At 39.3% G+C, this 20,284-nt stretch overlaps 1 protein-coding gene across 1 annotated transcript; it reads right to left on the reverse strand.

Annotated features, from left to right (window-relative positions):
• Nucleotides 1–4,502: 4,502 nt before the first annotated feature.
• On the reverse strand, nucleotides 4,503–15,606 carry LOC121872579 (glutamate receptor ionotropic, delta-1-like). Its single transcript, XM_042375411.1, has 12 exons — nucleotides 15,507–15,606; nucleotides 15,090–15,314; nucleotides 12,435–12,618; nucleotides 11,614–11,790; nucleotides 10,975–11,107; nucleotides 10,480–10,612; nucleotides 10,007–10,201; nucleotides 9,431–9,604; nucleotides 8,606–8,830; nucleotides 7,802–8,035; nucleotides 6,995–7,102; nucleotides 4,503–6,769 (listed from the first exon to the last, which is right to left on the reverse strand). The coding sequence occupies exons 1-12, from the start codon at nucleotides 15,516–15,518 to the stop codon at nucleotides 6,590–6,592; spliced, it is 1,980 nt and encodes a 659-aa protein (XP_042231345.1). The 5' UTR covers nucleotides 15,519–15,606; the 3' UTR covers nucleotides 4,503–6,589.
• Nucleotides 15,607–20,284: the final 4,678 nt, after the last annotated feature.

The following is a 20,284-nucleotide window of genomic DNA, read 5'->3' on the forward strand; positions in this document are numbered from 1 at the left end:
TTAACAAAATAAGAGTGCAAACTAGTGCTTTCTGTCTTGTGGTGATGGTTTGAAAGAGAGTAAATCTGATGAACGCTACAAACCTTGAACTAAATAGATTTACTATTTCGTTGAAAAAGTGAATACTGGTCTTTGAGACCCGACGGTCCGTTAGGGTCAGTGTGGTTACAATAAACTAAATGAAGTCAATGAAAGTAAAAGCCCAATTTTTGAATGGTTATATTAATTTTCATGAAATAAGTGACTTACAATTGTGTTTTTTTCTTTTGAATATTAACAAGTTGTCGAAGTTTTTGTTTCCTGTTTTTGTAGCGCTAGTGTTACGAGTGTACACTCTCACCAAAAGGTATGGACCAAGTTACCCCCATCCATCCAAGCAAAGACTACGCTCCCTTCCTTTAAATCACCTCTAAAAAATATCTATTGTCTAAGTATGAATATTTCTTGTAATACCTACAGTACCTGCTTTTATTGTACCATCAAAACCGTTTTATCGGAAATTATCATGTAAATAGATAAGAAATTACCATTGCAATAAATATATTTGCCAACCAGACACAATCCTGACAGCTCTGTCCTCTTGTTCAATCTTAATACTGTACAACCCATGTTGTACTGCTTCCCCCATTATATTTATGTTTTTCAATTCCACTGTAATTTTTTGTATACTGTATACTTATAAAAAAATAATTATATATATATATATATATATATATATATATATATATATATATATATATATATATATATATATATATATATATATATATAATAAATAAATATTGAAGTGATAACCGTGGTAACATTTTGAAATGTTCTTATTACCACCATGCTATTGTACTATTCCAGATGTTACTAATGTTACATAATACTTCCCTGAATTAAATGTATAGTATATATCAGGTGTCTACAGGAGAGCTCAGGTTCTCAACTGGCTCAGCCATGTTAATATTGTTATTATTATCCACTCTGTATCTGTGTTTTTCTGGTTAAATAAACTGTTTGAATTCAATTCAATTCAACGCTATAAGCACTATGGAATCTGTAACCATTCCGAGATGACAAGCTCCATTCTGTTCATTCTCACATCCATCGTCCCCAGGTGTTTGAGAAGTTTTGGTTGAGAGTGTACGTGAGTGCAGATATCATATCTGTAGTCAAGCCCACTTTTGCCCCATATCGATGGTGGCCGTTCAAAGGAGGGGACATTGCGTGTTTTGGTATGCTCAAAGCTAATAAATCGTGAGTGTACAACGTAATTTTCTCCATGCTTCCTAAACAGATCCTCCTGATCGCAAAGAAAACTCCCCGCAACCACCGCAACTATTACGCCAGACATACTGAGCCGAGTATAAGCAGAAACTGAATATTACCTGGATGTCTGTCGAGCAACATGAGGTCCATTAAAAATGGATTGTAAACTTTTGAAATGCTTTGACATTCGAAATTTAAAATTACCTTTGTAAATCAATTATTTCATGAAATATAATCATTCAAAATTTGCCTCCGGTATAAAAGGTTATAGCTGATACTGCACTCAACCACCTACACTTCTCTAACTGTGGAGCTAGGAACCCATTCACACGTGGGTGGGCTGCAAGTGCCCTGGCCTGAACCAGCGACCTTCGGTCAAGAGGGGAGAGCTGTATTCGCTCGGCTGCTACACCCCTTACTGCTTCTTTAAAGCATAATGAAGTATATACTCTATGTAGATTTGCTATGTGTAATAAAATCATTAATATGATTTGATTATTAGAGAATAAGTTGAATTACAATGTCACTGAATGAAATTTTCAAAACAAAGACAGTTTCTTTCTTGGCAGATTTAAATTTTCTCTTTAAGTTACCTTCGCTGCCACTCGACGCTGTTTGTATCTCCCGCCTTTTGAATTTACGCACAACATTTTCACCTTTAACCCAACACTAATTACAGTCTTAGAGTGCAGCGACACAGGAAGCAATACTCGCCTCCTATTCAAAAGGATCGATGGTCCACAACAGACAACCCGAATTCCACCCATTTGTGAATGAGTATCAAAGTTTACACAATTGAAGACGTGAAGACAGTCAAGAACAATATGGACCACATTGTTTGCTATGTACCGAAGGCTTGGTATTCGGTGTGCTGCATCCACAATGTCTCAGGCCTGTGGACTCACTTTCACAACAGTCCTCCGTGATGAACAGCTTTAAAATGAAGCTCATTTTAGCTCGAGTGTACACGTTGCTGGAGTTCCCCTTCGTGCTGATCCCATTTGTAAACCGTGTGTGTGTGTGTGTGTGTGTGTGTGTGTAAACAGTGACGTCAGGATAGAACCCGAGGTATTAAACACCGAGGAAGCAGAATCATACTATAAGATAAAGTAGTTCCCTACTTTATTAATTATATTCTACTCATTTACTAGTCTGAGGAAATCTAGATTTACTTAAAACAAATGCCTACACACGCGTAGTCTGGTTGAAGTTTTTCACGAAAAGACATATTACTTAAATCCCCATAAACTTGATATTGAATTTGTTATTTTCTGGAGTTGATAAACTGTGATGATGTTTTAAGGGGAAGGTAAGTATCTGAAGAGGTACTTAGACAATAATATTAGTTAAATACGGGTCAGAGTCTAAAATCTTACAATTAACATCATGTATTTTTTCTTCTTAACATCTAAGGAAAAACAGGAAGTTTGTAGCCTCATACTGATAAGGTTTATAAATCATTGAATGGATTTACAAAGGATCACATTACGAGTTTTTCCCGTAACTAGTGAATGTTATTTACGACGCCTTTGGCCTTTATATTTACAAGTTGTTTACAGTCAGTCAGGATGATGTACTGTAAATTGTTCATTCATGTATCAACGATTATTTTGTTTATCTATAAGTAATGTTGTCCTTCTTGATATAGATATACCCATTTGTTACTGTATTCGCTTTAACTTTCTTCCCAGAAATTTTCGAAAATCTTACTTTTTTGTTTCGTCATTTATTAAAAATGGATATAATTCTATATATAAAGCATATATAAATTCATCTTCTTAATTACGAATCCAGTTTGGTTTATACGTATAGTGCTAAATAGTTAAGGATAACAGTAAACGTAATAATAACTACAAAGGTAAACGCTTTATATAAGTATAGAGCGGATTAAGTTATACTTTGCTGTAAACTTCAGTGAGTATTTAATGCTAGAGAATTTAGTAAACACGTATGTTTACCCAACTAAAGTTCTTCTCACCCAGATATGACTAAACCTGAAATACACCAGCATGGCCGAGTGTCTCTCGTTAAAGTTGGCTGTGTGATGGGCTAGTCACGTCAGAGAATGATATCAAATACTATAGAGAGAGATGAAGGGGAATAGCATGGTAGAAAGTAATTACTCTTGGTGTAAACATATTCAATAACTATGTGGCTGCCGAGTCGTTCAATGAATGGGTCTGCTGTCGTCGTTCGTTTATTTATTTCCTATCATTAACCCAATGACTTCCATTACTAATACGAGAAATGATAATTATAATATCTTCTATGTCATATTCGTAATTAGTAACTCACCGTTTACATGTTTGATCTTTACCACCAGATTTCATTTGAAGTTACTGATATCTATGTATTACTTTAGTTCAACAACAATAGTCAATGTTAGTTCATAAGTAAACTTAATTACTTTATTTATATACAAGGGAAGGTGCCGTGTTACTGTTAGGCGTCCATACCTGGCTGCCCGACTGTCACAAATGTAGAAACCTCATGTCAATTGTGTCTACGGAAGGGTGAATATGTCGAGAGAGCATAGTTCTGATGTTTCCTTGACTGTGATGACTAGTATAAACGGAACTGAGTGCCTGTGTGTGTGTGTGTGTGCGAGTGTGAGTGAATTGGGTCGCCCTCTCTTACTAACCGTGAATAGTTGTGTAGACAATCAACATTTGATCCTAAATGGTATAATGAGCTATCTGGTTAAATTGTTTATTTCCACCAGCTATTTTTTGTTTAATTCAACCAATAGAAAATAAAGACATCAGGTGGTGATAAATAAAGCAAGTTGATGAAAAGTGAAAATTTAATGAGGAAGAATAAAACAGCTGACAAAGACAGATAATAAAGGTCGGTGTCTTCCTCTTTATTTGTGTTCCTATTATTTTTTTGCTGCTGGTAAAGTTCTTCTCCTACTTCTAATTATGTTCTTCGCAGATGGAACTTCAGGATAAAGGTATCCAGTGTGTAAGAACAGTGGTGTAACTTGTAAGGTTAGTAAGGAAGTGATGAAATTTATTGTCCACCCCCAAAAGCATCGATGTGGTTCGTGATTCTGTGAGCAGTGTTGAACCAATGCTTTCGGAAAGAACTGCCAGAATATCAAAATAACCAGTAATTTAAATTTTATTCCTTAAGATATTTTACAATACATATGTATATATATATATATATATATATATATATATATATATATATATATATATATATATATATATATATATATATATATATATATATGAATACTGTTACCAAAAATGGGGAGCAGGCATACTAACATATGACGATGGACTGGATAATATACCAAAGAATTTCGTCCTATGTTTCATATTGTAAAGACGGAAAAAAGTTAAAGACACTTTTTTATTAGGGGCTTATACAGTACCTTGTGAAGACTGTGGAGTGAACTACTACTGTAAAGTCTTTAAGAGACGCCAGTGTAGTGATGGGTAAAGGGGATGTGGAGGTGGTGAGGGTGCCAGTATGGTGAGGGTGCCAGTATGGTGAGGGTGCCAGTGTCAGTGTAGTGAGTGTCGGTATAATGAGTGCCAGTATGGTGAGTGTCAGTATAGTGATTGTCAGTGTAGTGAGTGTCGGTATAATGAGTGCCAGTATGGTGAGTGTCAGTATAGCGAGTGTCAGTATAGCGAGTCAATATGGTGAGTGTCATAGTGAGTGTCGGTATAATGAATGTCAGTATAGTGAGTGTCGGTATAGGGAGTGTCTGTATGGTGTCAGTATAGTGTCACTATAGTGTCACTATAGTGAGTGTCAGTATAGCGAGTGTCAGTATAGCGAGTCAATATGGTGAGTGTCATAGTGAGTGTCGGTATAATGAATGTCAGTATAGTGAGTGTCGGTATAGGGAGTGCCAGTATGGTGTCAGTATAGTGTCACTATAGTGAGTGTCAGTATAGCGAGTCAATATGGTGAGTGTCAGTATAGTGAGTGTCGGTATAATGAATGTCAGTATAGTGAGAGTGTCAGTATGGGGAGTGTCGGTATAGTGAGTGTCGGTATAATGAATGTCAGTATAGTGCGAGTTCCAGTATAGGGAGTGTCAGAATAGTGAGGGTGCCACTATGGTGAGGGTGTCAGTATAGTGAGGGTGCCAGCATGGTGAGGGTGCCCGTATGGTGAGTGCCAGTATAGTGAGTGTCAGCACAGGGAGTGTCAGTATGGTGTCAGTATAGCGAGTGTCAGCATAGCGAGTGTCAGTATAGTGAGTGACAGTATAGTGAGTCAATATGGTGAGTCAGTGAGTGTCGGTATAATGAATGTCAGTATAGTGAGAGTGCCAGTATGGTGAGTGTCGGTATAGTGAGTGACAGTATAGTGAGTCAATATGGTGAGTGTCAGTATAGTGAGTGTCGGTATAATGAATGTCAGTATAGTGAGAGTGCCAGTATGGTGAGTGTCGGTATAGTGAGTGTCAGTATAATGAATGTCAGTATAGTGCGAATGCCAGTATGGCGAGTGTCAGTGAGAGTGCCAGTATGATGAGTGTCAGTATAGTGAGAGTGACAGTTTGGCGAGTGTCAGTATAGTGAGAGTGACAGTATGGTGAGTGGTAGTATAGTGAGAGTGACAGTATAGTGAGTGACAGTATGGTGAGTGGCAGTATAGTGAGAGTGACAGTATGGTGAGTGTCAGTATAGTGAGTGACAGTATGGTGAGTGTCAGTATGGTTAGTGACACGAGGATAAGAATACCTCTACGATAAGAGTGCCACTATGGTGAGAGTACCAATAGAGTGACTCAGTGACAGATGTTTTAAGGAATAAGTCTTCATAGCCTCAATCTTTATGGTAAACAGTAAGTAACCTACCGAGCACACGTACACACTAACAACCACCAGTAAGATGTATCTCTCTTAACTGTTGATTTCTAGTAATGTACCAACTATCCTAAAGCACCTACTTAAAGACCTTCGTTGTTGAACTCCAGCAATACGTAAACCATCAACAAAAGATATTACATTCTAGAATTTTAACAATCCAAGAATTCCTTTAAATATATGTAAATATACAGAGTACATATATGAATTCTTATTTGGTCCAATCTATTTCATTAATAAAAAGTGGTTTGTTTAATGTATTAAGTAAAATAAAGCCATCAATTTATAAAATTTTAGTATATACATAAACACAGAGTGCGTATGATGGATACATTACTTGCCTGATATGTAAATTTGATAACCTACTATAGACAGATCACTAAAAATAAAGGTACTGTACTGTACATCTATTGTCAGTAGAGATTAAAAGAACAACTCTGTTGCATACGAATAAATTGGAAGAGAGATATTGAGCACGTCTTTCAGGATTGGTTGATGGCCTCAGCCCTTGTTGCCGCCGCTGTGCAGGCCAAAGAGGATCAGCTCACAGGTGAAGGTGAGAGCAGAGAGAAGTAGACCCACGGCGTAGATGTAAAAGACTCCCTGCAGGTGGTGCAAGGTGAGGCTCAGTTGATTCCCCTCCAACACTGCCTCCGTCTCCCCCGACAACGTTGCAGCTGTCTGCACGCGGCCACAGGAATGACACAGGTGAGAATGTTACACCTGTGTTATGACTTACATCTGTCTTACAATTATGATTCACAAACTGTTGCCTCACACCTGTCCTCCATACAATGAATCCCAGCATACGCGTACAGGTGGCCCCGTAGCTACACAAACCAACCCTGACTTGACCCTTCAACCCCGTCACACATACCCTGTATCCCTTAGTGTGCCCCTACTTACCGCGGCCTTCCTGCGGGTGGCCAGCGTGTGCTCCTCGATCAGCGCAGACATCCACCTAGTGTTGAAGCCTCCACCCAACAGCCGCTTCAAGACGCCATCGAAAACCCGCTGTCAATATATAGTTCATGTACTGAACATCACAAGAAGTAATGCTCCTATTTAACAAGTGTAACATTTCAAAAATAAAGAAGGAAGTTTAGATACAAATTTAACCCTCAAAGCAGGTTGGTCAAGTTTTATAATAAGAACTAAAAAGCATTGTTAACCTTCGCCCTTTAGTCTTTGCCCATGAATTATAAAAAGTCCCTACCAGGTAAAATTTACTAATTTTTACGACCAAGAAACTTAATGATACTATTTATAAAGTAACGCACACAATAATTAAGTTATCCTTCCTCGTACAAAAAAAAATGGAGGAAAACCATCGCGCTAAGCCTTAATTATTAATTATTCAATATTTTCACCAAGATATTTCAGAAAAAAAATTTCCGTGAAACTCTACACACAATCATTTGTCTAATCTTAAAACCAAATGCAAGATGATCTTATTCATTAATTGCATTAAGATCAAAGCAAAATATCAAAATGCTGTTATTATGAGCTTATCAACCGACCTAATTTGTGAAGAAAAATTTGCATAAGACAGTTAAAACATTAGAAATAAATGTTTCAGACATTTGTAAATGATTCTGTTGGCCAAGGGTATATTATTGTTATCATTTATGTTATTATTATAATAGCTATACTTATTTTCATCGTCATTAAATATCATTAGTATTATTAACACTCACTTTTTCATGAATTTACCTTCATGGGCGACCCCTTCTGCATAGCAATGGCGACAGATGCTGGGAAGAAGCTCTGCTTGGCCAAATGCACTTGTGTGTCTCCGTTCTTGTCAGTGAAGTACGTGGCGATGGCGTCCCGCAGGTAAGTCTGGAAGGAGATGAAAGCAAATCGTTCGTCCAGGGCCTGTTGGACACACTCCACCAGCGACGGGCAGAAGGTCAGTCCCCGGAAGATCTCCTGGTAGAGTGGCACCTGTGGCGAAGACCAGGGTTTGAAAGTTAAGTGTGGAGGCTAAGGAAATATTCCTTCCACGGAAAATTTTCTAAAATATTCTACTATATTTTAGATAAAAAACGGGTTATCGTAAAAATTACAGGTTCATCCACATTAAATGGATCCCAATAGCAATATGTCACAGTCCTAGTAAACTTTAGTCTAACCTAACACAAACACTAGGACTAAGGCCATTATAATTGAACCTCATTATACTTTAACCCAATAGGACTGGGTACTACAGCATTTAACCTAGAGTTCGGCAAGTCCAGGACACATGAGGGTCGAGGATTATTAGAACTATAACTGATTACGACTAAGGATAATTTAGCCCGTGGGAGAGACGTGGAGAATGTGACGATACCGAGTGGAAGGAAAGAGGGGGGAGTGAAAAAGCAAGTCGTTAGACAGTGATATGGAAAATAATACAGAGGTTGAGAGAATCAAATATCGAAAGTTATATGAAAATTATAGAAATAAGAGTAATTCGAAAAAATGGACGAATCTAAATATCAATAGCCAAAAAATTAGTTAAACACACACACATACCTTGCTGGTCTTAAAGAGCTGATAGTCAGCAGCGCCAAAGTCATTAATGCCCCACACAAAGTCGGAGTCTAAGAGTTCCTCCAAGCTGTCGACGGTCGGGGAAAGGGCCGGCACCGTGAGGAAGGCTGTCAGGTTGCCCACGTAAGACACCGTCACCACCAGGCAGAAGAGAAGCCACGAAGCAGAGAACACCCGCACTGCCGAACTGGACGGCCATCGTCGACCCTGTCCACGAATTCAAGTCAATCAAGAGAAATAAACTACAAGAATGTTCACAGGGTAATAGGAAAGAAAATTCATTCATAACCTGCAGAGCTACACCTGCTTAAATACCGTCCCATTTCGAACATTAAGAACATTTAGTACCACTTTAACTCTTCTTGAATTAGCTTACTCTACATCACTCTCTGTGTGACTATTCCTCTTTATCTTGCCTTGTAATCTTTCTTTCTTACAGACATCATACTTGAAATACGTAGCTTTCGAAGAAATATTCTTTATGTTTTGTTGCGGGTGACGTACTCTGTGTCTTGCGGTATAAAAATGCTGACACGGAGGCCACAAAACTCACAAAGAAAGCTATCTATGTTCTTCACCCCATACAGGATGAAACCCACAAGCAGCTGAAGCACTACTCATGTATTACCGGTACTGAAACGATGTGTTCAAACGCCATATGCAGCAAGATACACACACACACACATACACACACACACACACACACACACACATACACACACTATCAAAAAACAACATTATTATAGACATGTATACAAATATGCTCATGAGCAAATACACAAATAACTCGTAGACACATAAACACACCTGCATGAACATGGCACCATACATGTGGAGGGTGGCCCCTGGAAGGGACTGGAAGTTGCCTGACAGCTTCTGCAGGAGCCAGTAGGTGGGTCCAGCAGCGGCCAGCATCAGCAGGAAGGAGAGCCACACATACGCCTGGTACGGACGCACCAGAGCCAACCATTGCGGCAGCGGCTACCACCAAGGCAATGTTGACTTAAAACAAACTTTGCAACTTATACGTCATTTCATATCTCCCAAAAATCTCTTAAATAATTGAGATTTATTTATCTATCCATATAACATACGATGTAATTTAATAAAATTTTATGTCATCTAGCACGGCTTTATATAAAACAGTCATTTACATTCGAATGATCTTTTGGTGCCATTTTCAGCCCCGTCACGTGACACGAGAATTCAGGAAAAAGACCAACTACGAGGTGGATAAGGTTCAGGAAGTGTGGAGTTAACTAATGGGCAGGAGACGCTCAAAAGAGAATAAAAATATATTAAAAGGGAGGCCATCATCCAATAGTGGACTGAAGCAGGTTGATTAGGCTGGTGATGAAATACATAGGGTTGTTTTACACTTACCTGTGGCTTACTGGTGACGAATGTTAGAGGTTCCCAATAGTAGCCAACAGTGAAGTCGATTACCTCCTCCCGCTCAGCCGTCACAGAAAGGTCGAGGGAGAAGTCCTTCATGTAGCGCTGCACCTCACCCACCACCCCCGTGAAGCTGCCGTTCTCCAACTGGTACCCCCACATTTCATCAGTTGGCTCGTACACCTGCCGACCACACCACCAGTTAACAAATGAGTACAACCAATCACTATTATTAAAATAACTAATATATGGCCAACAGTCTGATTGCCATCAAATCTCTATATTTAACCTGAACCTTTTTTTTTCATGTGCATCATGATGCTACAGTACCGTGCACGTGTACCGTTTGACTTATATGGCAGACGGACGGACAGGTAAATTGTGATAAGCTTAGCATCACACGGGGTTTGAACTAGTATGTAATCAGATCCTGAATAATATAATATGTGTGAACCACTGACCTCGTAGGTGAAGTTGCGAACCTGAGCGACGGTGTCGATGATCCGTTTGTCCAAACAGTCTTCCATCACCAATGGGTGTGTCCTATTACCTGATGAGTAGTGACTGAAGGGAGGGAAACTCATTGAGACGGCCCTGTGAGGGAAATAATATAATCTCACCGTCACTTCCACCATCACCTACCCGTCTCACAACACACACCGTCCTCGTACAGCAAGAAATGTTTATTATTATTATTATTATTATTATTATTATTATTATGAAAATATGTGCTGTATAGTCTTTCCAGTGTCATAAACATAATGGATTCCTCCTGTTCTGTACCGTCAAATTTTATTTGATATTTATATTCACACTGTGTCCCACCATCGCACTGGTTGTAAGATAAGTGGGCCACAGTCCAAATAGGCACTACCCTTGCCAAACTCATTGGGTCTTTTAGAATTTGGGTACATTAAGACCTGGACCTATTATAACTGAGAACCCTCAGTACCCACCTGAAGACGTGGCCGTTACAGTCGCTGAAGAGGTCAGGGAAGAGGTCAGTGTGGTGCTGAAGGCCGCGCCAGGGACTCCACTTGTTCCTCAGGATGACCTCTGGCTCCCCAGACCGACAGAACGGGCAGTTGGCTGTAATGATTACGTCACGATTAGTGTTGAAGCATATCAATAAAAAGTGAGCTGTATAGAATTATATACAATATATTTAAATCCTACATTTAAAGTCAAGTATACTTTGTAATCCCATCCATAGTTTTCTTTTCATAATTATTTATTTTATGATTTTTTTTTATAAACTGAAAGTGGTTGATTGACAGATAAATAGATAAAGGGATACATCGACAGATAAACAAATAGATATATAGACAGGCATACAGATAGATAGACAATTTAGTGAACAAGTATTTGGTATCCAAACAATGAATAATGATTCAATAAACATACATTTCCTCACAGAAGAATAAATGGTACGCATTTTGTGAAACGTGAGGCCATGACAACTAAACCAATATAAGGAGTTAATGTTCTTCCTGGAATATAAAATTGGCGAATCGGTTAGGCAATATAATAATTTAAGAGAAAAAAAGAGCAACAATAGAAAAGAATGTTGGTAGGAAGGAAGACAGACTACGTACAAAGGAGGTGGAGTGACCACGACCTGTTGTCCTGGGGGTCGTGGTAGGGGTTGTGCGTGACGTAGAGGGTGTTGTAAGAGGCCAGGATAGAGGGTTCCTCCTCCAGGGTGTTGATGGCCAAGCTGCTGCTGCTCCCAGTACAGCAGACGAAGTACCTGGTGGCCCCAGGGAACCAGTCTGTTCATGCCCGGGAGAGGAAGAGGAGACGCAATTAACTCATGAAAGTGTAACTTGTTTAATATTTAATACAAAAAAAAGGCTACCTTATTTTTGTTTAATACTTATCCTGGCAGTAATACAACCGAAAATAAATCCACCTACCACAATCCCCATTACAAACAGCCTTACTTTACCAAGTATTGCCAAGTAAAATTGCGAGTACGTAAATCCGGGTGGGGTTAGTGTATCTTTGGTTGACTGTACAGTAGCTAAAACAACTATCGGTGCAGGTAGGAGTCGATATGCTCCGAAATTTTACGTGTGACTAGTGACAGCCCTCATATACCAAAATTTATCGTCCATGGTCTCATATTGTTTCCCACAAAGTATGCACATAGTTGATTTAGCTATTGTACCTTTATCAAAGACAGAAGTAATGAGGAACCCACCTTACTCATAATAGAGGGAGTACGGATGTTAGGTGTGGTTAGGGTTGGGTAGATTAGGAATTAGGATGAATTATCTTCAGCTTAGGCTAGGATAGGCGTTGGGTCTAATTAGGTTAGCTTTAACAAAGCTAGATTAGGCTAAGTTAGGTTAGGTCAGACTATAATAATGTAAATTCGATTTCTTTTATGACCAGTAAGAACGCCATAGCTCACCTGTCTTAGGAATGGCAGAAAGAGCGGTGGCGAGGATTGGGAGCGGGGCGAGGACGTAGTAAGCGACACAGTAAGTACCATCAGATTTTTGGGGTCGATGTCGTATGAGGACGCCAGATGGGTAGCTCCTTAGGTATGTTTCCACGTCATAGATGAGAAAGGCATTGGCCATGGATTGTTGCAGCTGTCGTAGAATACCACTCATATATGTATGTATTTATTTTCGGCTTAATGGTTTAAGAAGTAAGCGAGGATGAAACCATATTAGACCTTTGAACTTATTAACGAATTATTTATATACAAGATGGTAAAAGACTGTTCATAATGATTATCTAGTGGAGTGAGACAGGCTTCTATGGTGTTCCTCATGGCAGTGTTCTTTGACCTTCCTTAATTTGGGATTTACATAATTATTTTTTTTTACAGTGATCTTAAGAACACTTTGTTGGGCTATGCGGATGGTTCTACATTATTAGGTCTCATCTGTTGTTGCCTTCATCAAAGATTCTAATAAAACCAGCTGCTGATATAAACAATGGTGTCCCACGGAACAGTAAATTTTGAATATAATATCCGACACATTCTTCCTTGTGTATAAATCTAGTAATAAGAAATTATGATCAGGTTATAATGTTTGGTGTAACCTTTGATCCTAAATTAATTTTCAGAAAGTGTTTCATGACTCATTCTTCAATGTTTTAAGAAAATTGGGAACTATTCATAAAGATATCTATATTTATTAAAATTTATCTAGCCTAATGTACTATTTTTTATCGAAAACAATTTACTTTCTGGGACTCGAACATCAGCCTTAAACTGTTGGACAAAATATGAGTTACAACACTGAACCGAGATGGAATATTTCCTCTTTATATTATTCCACAAGACTTTCAACAACTTTCATCCATTCTGAGACCAGTACATTGTTGGTCCTTGAGTGACTAAGATATAAAAGATCACAAAAGGAGATCGTTTTTGCCTTTAACCCTTTCACCGCGTGTCACGCACTTGCCATTGTATTCTGGTTACCGCTAGACGATTTTATTCAGCTTAGGGTAACCTCCCGCTGTGAAGGGGTTAATCCGGGAATGTTATTTCACTGCATGTGTGATCAAGAGCTTGTTCATTTTAAGAAAACGTGAGGTTGGAGGCTGTTATTGTCTCATAATAACTGACATTTTATTCTTGATCTTTCTCTGGCGGTTTGATTAATATTAATAATAATATAAATTACTGTATTATAGACTAGTTCGGATAAATTTCATAATAATTTTTGCGAAATTGAGCTTTTTTCTAATTACCAGGTCCTCATCAAAATATATACAGTATATTTATTATTAAATACGATAAATTAGTTATGTCAAGTTGCAAACACCAGGCAGCGTTTAGGGAATCCAGTATTATTCTCGAAAAACCTATTCTTTATATGGTTTTACAGCCAATAAACCACGTATAATGGACCCGTAGGTTAAAAAAAAATTTAATTAATAAAATAATAGATATTAACATGTGTTTCAATTTGGCGCTATTATTCTTTGACTCCCCAACTCCCATCTCCACCCAACGTAATAGAGAGATCTGAGAAGTTTAACAAAAACAAAGATAGTTGTACAAAAGCGGAAAAATTTATTTAAAAGTTCACAAAAGTCAAGCATTAAACTGCCGAAGCTCGACTTTCAGCTGACGATAAGAAAGTGGGAACACGTAGAGAGGAACTGAGAATAACATTTAATAAAACTACAATATTTTAAGTTTGTAAGTCAGTAACGGGTTTGTTTGAAAAAACAGTAATCAAAATTAAGTTGAATATGGATATTTTGCAAATTCGTAAAATGCAAGTTATTTACTATTAATCTTATTGGGACCTTGATAACTCCTGATGCCACATGTTTTTCTTATCAACTAAGATTAGATTAGATTTAATTTAGAAATAACCACTTGTTAACACATTTTCCATAACTACGACAAAGTCCACTATATATCTATCTATATATATATATATATATATATATATATATATATATATATATATATATATATATATATATATATATATATATATATATATATATATATATATATATATATATATATATATATATATATGGTAATTATTTACGACTTCACAGCCGCTGATTTTTCAAAGAAAACGAATTTAAAATCGCCGCAATTTCACTGTGTTTTATAGTGGACGCTGTAGTAGGTATGGAAAATGTGTTAACAAGTAGTCATTTCAAAATTCAATCTAATCTAATCTTAGTTGATAAGAAAAACACGAGGCAGAAGCATTGTTAGACCACCTGACCAACTAACCAAAGAAACCTACCTAACCCTACGTAACTTCTCAGCCGTGAGGCTTAACCTCCCGCATATTAAACAGAAAGAACTTACTATTATATGGTGCAATTTTACGTGTTTTGTGGACGTGAGAGAAGCCATCCGACCCCTGCGGTTCATAAACATACACTGACGACTGGCGTCGATTGGAGATGATTGGCTGGGTACCACAGCATCACGCCAAGAAAGACAAAGTAGTGTGCCCCTAGTCGCCTAATTATCTACCAAACGAAGCAATTTCCATACAAATTATTATTATTTCAAAATTCACCGATTGTTAAAATAATATTAAAAACTTGATGAGCTCATGCGTCTTACCCCGAGAAGTATGGTGTGTAGGCGAGGTGAAGCAGTGATGTTGTGTGTGAGGATGATGGGATGGCAGGCAGCGAGACGCCCCCCAGCCACTTCATCCAGGAGACTCACCACGTCCCCCTGCTGCTGGACAAGTGCCCCTGCTGCTGGTGGCTGAGACTGAGTGATACCGAGAGGAACAGCGGCCTGTGTCACCACCATCATCACAGCCGCTACTGTTCCACGTGCCTAAAAGGTTGGCACGTGTGCCCGTCAACAAAAGGAAAATTAGTAAACATACATATCCCATACATCCAGAGCAGCATTATTATTATCATAAAATACAGTCATGTCGATCACATCATCTAAAATTTCACTCATTCATACATATATATCGCTGGAAGAATTTTTTTTTTCGTCACAGCGAGAAGTCCGACTTACCATCATGAGCATGGAGAGGCTTGTAAAGTGGGCGCCTCCTCCCTCTCTCCTTCACCTGTGGGTCACGCGAGTGCTGTTACCTCCATCTCGTGCCCTCTACCTGTATAATTTCTGAAGTCATATATTTAATTCTCAGAAAACCTAAAAAGTTGCTACAATAATGAAGATTACTCAGTCCCCCAAAAATTGACTGAAAACAATATTCTCAACTGCATTTAACATTGGTGACAGAAGGACTTCCAACATGAAATTATCGCACATAAGTATTGTATCACTGATCTCGATGATGATGATGATGTGTGTATGCATGGAACATCTCATTATTGCTCTCCACAACCGAAACACAGTTTACTTGCTAAAGCACTTATCACTTTTTGGGAGCATTAGGAAGAGGGAATTTATGGAAAGAGGCATACTGGACAAACACGAGTTAAATACGAAACACCACTAGATTTCACAGGTCTCGAGCCCGCGGCCTTAACTTAGTATACCGTAAGTTACTTTATCATCATCTCAAGAGTCCCCCACGCACTGTGTACATTGTAGCTGACTATGTTACTTACTCCCGGGTGATGGCGAGACATTTAACAAAACTCACCTGATGTGCTCTGTGACGGTATAAATTACCTAGATCTTTATGCTAGACATATAGTGAGCTACCTGAGGATGTCTTTTTCCACGTTTCAGTAAAGTTTTTCAAGTGCGAAGTAAGTTGATCACTGAACAGTACTTGGTCACTCGTTCAGTTACTAAGCAATAATGACTTGTTTTATAGAAGGCACCGGCAGTGATTCTTCCCGAGCGTGTGTCTTGCTGACAATAGCATGGTAAGTGTTATGTAGCCACCAGCACCGGGCGTCACCGCTTGTACCCTGTGAGGTGTGGAGTCATATGCAACTGTCCAGGAAGAATGCTTATAAGTTGTGTTTAAAAAAAGTTAAAGGAGGTTTGATTTAATATTTTAATCTAACAGGAAGTGGCTTTTATATTTTGACAGTGTCTTCTCACTATGCAACTACTTTTAATGGATAATCTTTATGCTTGCCCGATTAGTTAATTAACTTCCGCTAACCAGAATAAATCATAAAATTAAAAATAAAAGATAGACCAATTTATATATTTGCTTGCAATACAAATTTAAAGGCAATAAGAGTTTGTTGTTTTAGTATTTTCCAAAGTCACCTAATGCATAAACTTACGAACCTCTTAATGCTTTACATTAATTACACAGACTAGAAATAAGAGATTACCTAAATTTTCTCAAAGCTGTAAGATGAAAATCCAATTTTAAGACTTGTTAGCACTGGTTGAGGATAAGGGAAGAGCCGAGCACAGTGTAGCTGAACATAAGGTGCGACGCAGTCAGTAGAGCACGACACAGCAGTTAGTCTGATGTACAGCACGACACAGCAGTCAACCTGGTGTACAGCACGACACAGCAGTTAATCTGGTGTACAGCACGACAGAGATGTCAGTCTGGCCATTAGCACGACACAACAATCAGATGTACAGCACGACACAGCAGTCAGTCTTAAGTTTAGCACGACACAGCAATCAACCTGGTACACAGCACGACACAGCAGTCAATCTGATGTACATCACGACACCGCAAGTCAGGTGTGCAGCACGCAGGACAGGTGTCCCACTAAGAGCTGACCCACGGGATACACACCACCTCCAACAACCACATTTACTCTCACTCAACACTAACACTAAACCAACACTCACAACCACTGTAAACACCACTGAAAAACACTCGTCGCTAAATACACAACCTCTAAGGCGAGGAGCAGCACTTACACTTGTGGAATTGTTGAGCGAGTTGTGTGTTGTGTCACCACCACGACCCGCTCCTTACTGTCTCACACAGGCAACCAACACTCTTATATCCGTGACCTCCTTTGGGTATCACAGGCGTGGGTTGTTCGTGGATGCTTGATTTGGGTGCGCTGGTGGGTGCGCAGCACAGTACCTGACCTTCTGGTGGAGGAGGGGGGGGGTACTTTTCCTAATTACCATTAACATCAGTTGTAAAGTTTGTACAGTAGGCAAGATAAATTCTTGACCCTAATAAATCTTTCAATAATAGATCTACCTTTTATGTTATGAAACTACTTCTCATATTATGGCTCATTGACGGTGAACTGTTTGTGAATATGTGTATGTCTCTCGCATGTCTGCGATGTGTGTGTGTGTGTGTGTGCGTGTTTTTACAATACGTGTATGAGTTCGCGTCCATGAGTCAGAGTTACTGTATTTCTTATTCATGCACTCGTGTGCGTTAATATGTACATTTCGATGACAATGTACAGTAATTATATTTTTGTACTTCCTCGCACTCTCTACAGGCAACATGTACATGTAGTAGATATTTTGTTTGGGATGATTCACATATTATTCTGTTTTATATAGTTTTTAGTTGGCAATTAATGAGACTAATATTGAATATCACAGCTGAATTAAATATGATTATTACATAACTAGAAATAAATGGTGAATTCTAGTCTGATACTTGGTTGAAGGTTTCTTTAAGAATAGGGATGAAACATAGTGTAGTGTACTTCTTTGACTTGTCTTGATAATATTTGGAAAGAAAAACTTAAATCTAATGAACAGTATAACACTTCAACCAATATTTTTTAACTACTTCACTGAGGCCTGACAAAAAATATAATGTTTAGATAGAACATTTATCGTAATTGAATCACTATTGATAATTAAACCGGTGGGAAATATATCAAATTTACAATTTTTACTGCATACACACACGCTACTACTTTGCTGTCACTCGGAATCGAGTATGACGATCATACAGCTATGAGAAAATGGTATGAGTTATTAAGCATGTCACCTTCGTTGGTGAGCTCTGAGGTGACTAAAGAGGCCGATAAGGAAATGACAGTGTCGTCCACAGATGTTGCACGTGTGGAGGGCAACGTCTGGTGCGGTGGGGGTGTGGTGGCAGCGTCTTTCCGGCATTGGCGCTTGTCTGCCTCGGTATGCAGTCGGGCTAACTGGAAAGTATTGACACCTTCTCGTGTGGTGCTCCTCCAAGCATTACGGTGTGGAATAATCGTCTCTCAGGTGAGGAGGTCGATTTGGCACTTTTTCAGATTTGTCTTAAGACTATCCTGATACTTTTTCAATTACCCGCCAGCTTTATGTTTACTATTCGTCAGGTGACTGTAAAATAGGTGCTTTGGCAGTCTACTGTTGTCCATGCGGGTAACATGGTCAGTCCAACGTAGTTGTTCATGGATAATGGTAGCCTCGTTGCTCCTACAGTTGGTACCAGCGAAAATACTGGCATTTGTTTTCTTCCCAGCGATCTTGGAGGATGGAACGTAAACTACGTTGGTGAAAGTTTTCAAGTACTTTGAAGTGCCTCCTCTATGTGAACCATGTCTCGCTGCCATATAGCAGGGTGGGGAGGACCACTGCTCGATATGCATGCAACTTTGTGAATAATTTCAGTTCCCTACAGCTGAAGTTACGGGTAAGGAGTCTGCCAAAGACTCAAAATGCACATCTGATCCGATGTTGAATCTATTCATGCCCCTGGTGGTGGACAGGTGGGAGTCGAGATACTGAAAGTGGGTAATATTAAGGAGGGTAGTACCGTTAAGCTAGATGGATGATGGAGGTGTGACTGAACCAGGGGCAGGCTGAAAGAGAACCTGAGTGTTACGTACATTCACCTCAAGGCCGAAGTGTGCATAAGCATCTGCGTAGGTGTTTGGGATCTCCTGTAAGTCACGTTCAGTGTGAGCGACAAGGGTGAGGTCGTCTGCATATAGAACTTCAGTCATGGAAGCTGCAGACACCTTTGTTCCTGCCTGGAGTCGTCTTTTGTTGAAAAGACCCTTCATCTGGTGCCGAATCTCCACCCCGCCGGCTATATTAGTACTGGCACAAATAAGCAAGGCTCGGGGATTTCCTCCTTTTCCCATATATTCTCTAGGAGAGAGTGGAGAGTGGAGAGGTGGGTCAACTCTGTCCTGGTTAGTCAGGACATCCACATCGGAGTTTCGATTGAGCAGCGAATGGTAAAGCTCTTTCCATTGCTGAAAGAAGCATTCTTCATCTTTAATTAAGGAGTTAACGTCGGATGAACGGAGGGGGCTGCACCATGAGTGATTGGCCCATGAAGTGTTTTAGTTGAATTAAAAAATTCACGCATCTTGTGTTGATCTGCAAGTTTTTTGCATTTCTCATGCTTTATTTTTAAGCCACTCGTTCTTTAAATTGCAAAGTTCGTGCTGGGCAGCAGCTTTCATGCTGCAGTAGGTATCAGCTTTGGTTCGAGACCGAGGGTTGTTCTGCCTGTCAGTAAGAGCAGCACGTTTACTATTGACAAGTACATAGATTTCCAGGTCATTTTCATCAAACCAGTCCTGGTGTAGTGGTGCATTCTTTCGATCTGGCCGAAGGTCTCTCTCCAGGTTTTTGTCATGACAGTGTCGAGAATATCCCATTCAGAATGGAGATTTGGGTTGTGTGTTGTCGGGTTGTTTATCAGCCCATGTTGGAGCTGCTCTCTGAAGGCAAGTGCTACCGCTGGATCCTCCAGACGCTTAGTGTTAAAACCTTTTCTGGAGGCTTGTTGCCTTCGCCGTTTTGGGGGTGACGTGAAGTGAGAGCTTGGCTCTGACGAGCCGATGATCAGTGTCACAGTGATTTAAGCCATGCATGGCTTGGGTGATGAGGACTTCTCGGCTATTTCTTTCTCTGACAATAATGTAGTGAATGAGATGCTAGTGTGTGGATCGTGGGTGATG

Source organism: Homarus americanus, unplaced genomic scaffold (assembly GCF_018991925.1).
Source record: "Homarus americanus isolate GMGI-L3 unplaced genomic scaffold, GMGI_Hamer_2.0 scaffold39155, whole genome shotgun sequence".
Taxonomy (NCBI): Eukaryota; Metazoa; Arthropoda; class Malacostraca; order Decapoda; family Nephropidae; genus Homarus; species Homarus americanus.

Bases quoted from the DNA above. Each gene is read 5' to 3' on its own strand.
- LOC121872579 (XM_042375411.1), bottom strand. The intron at 11,791-12,434 runs GTGAGCTATGGC...GGGCATGAACAG, and splicing joins TTCTGCCATTCCTAAGACAG to ACTGGTTCCCTGGGGCCACC. The intron at 10,202-10,479 runs GTCAGTGGTTCA...TGTGGTCGGCAG, and splicing joins TTCGCAACTTCACCTACGAG to GTGTACGAGCCAACTGATGA.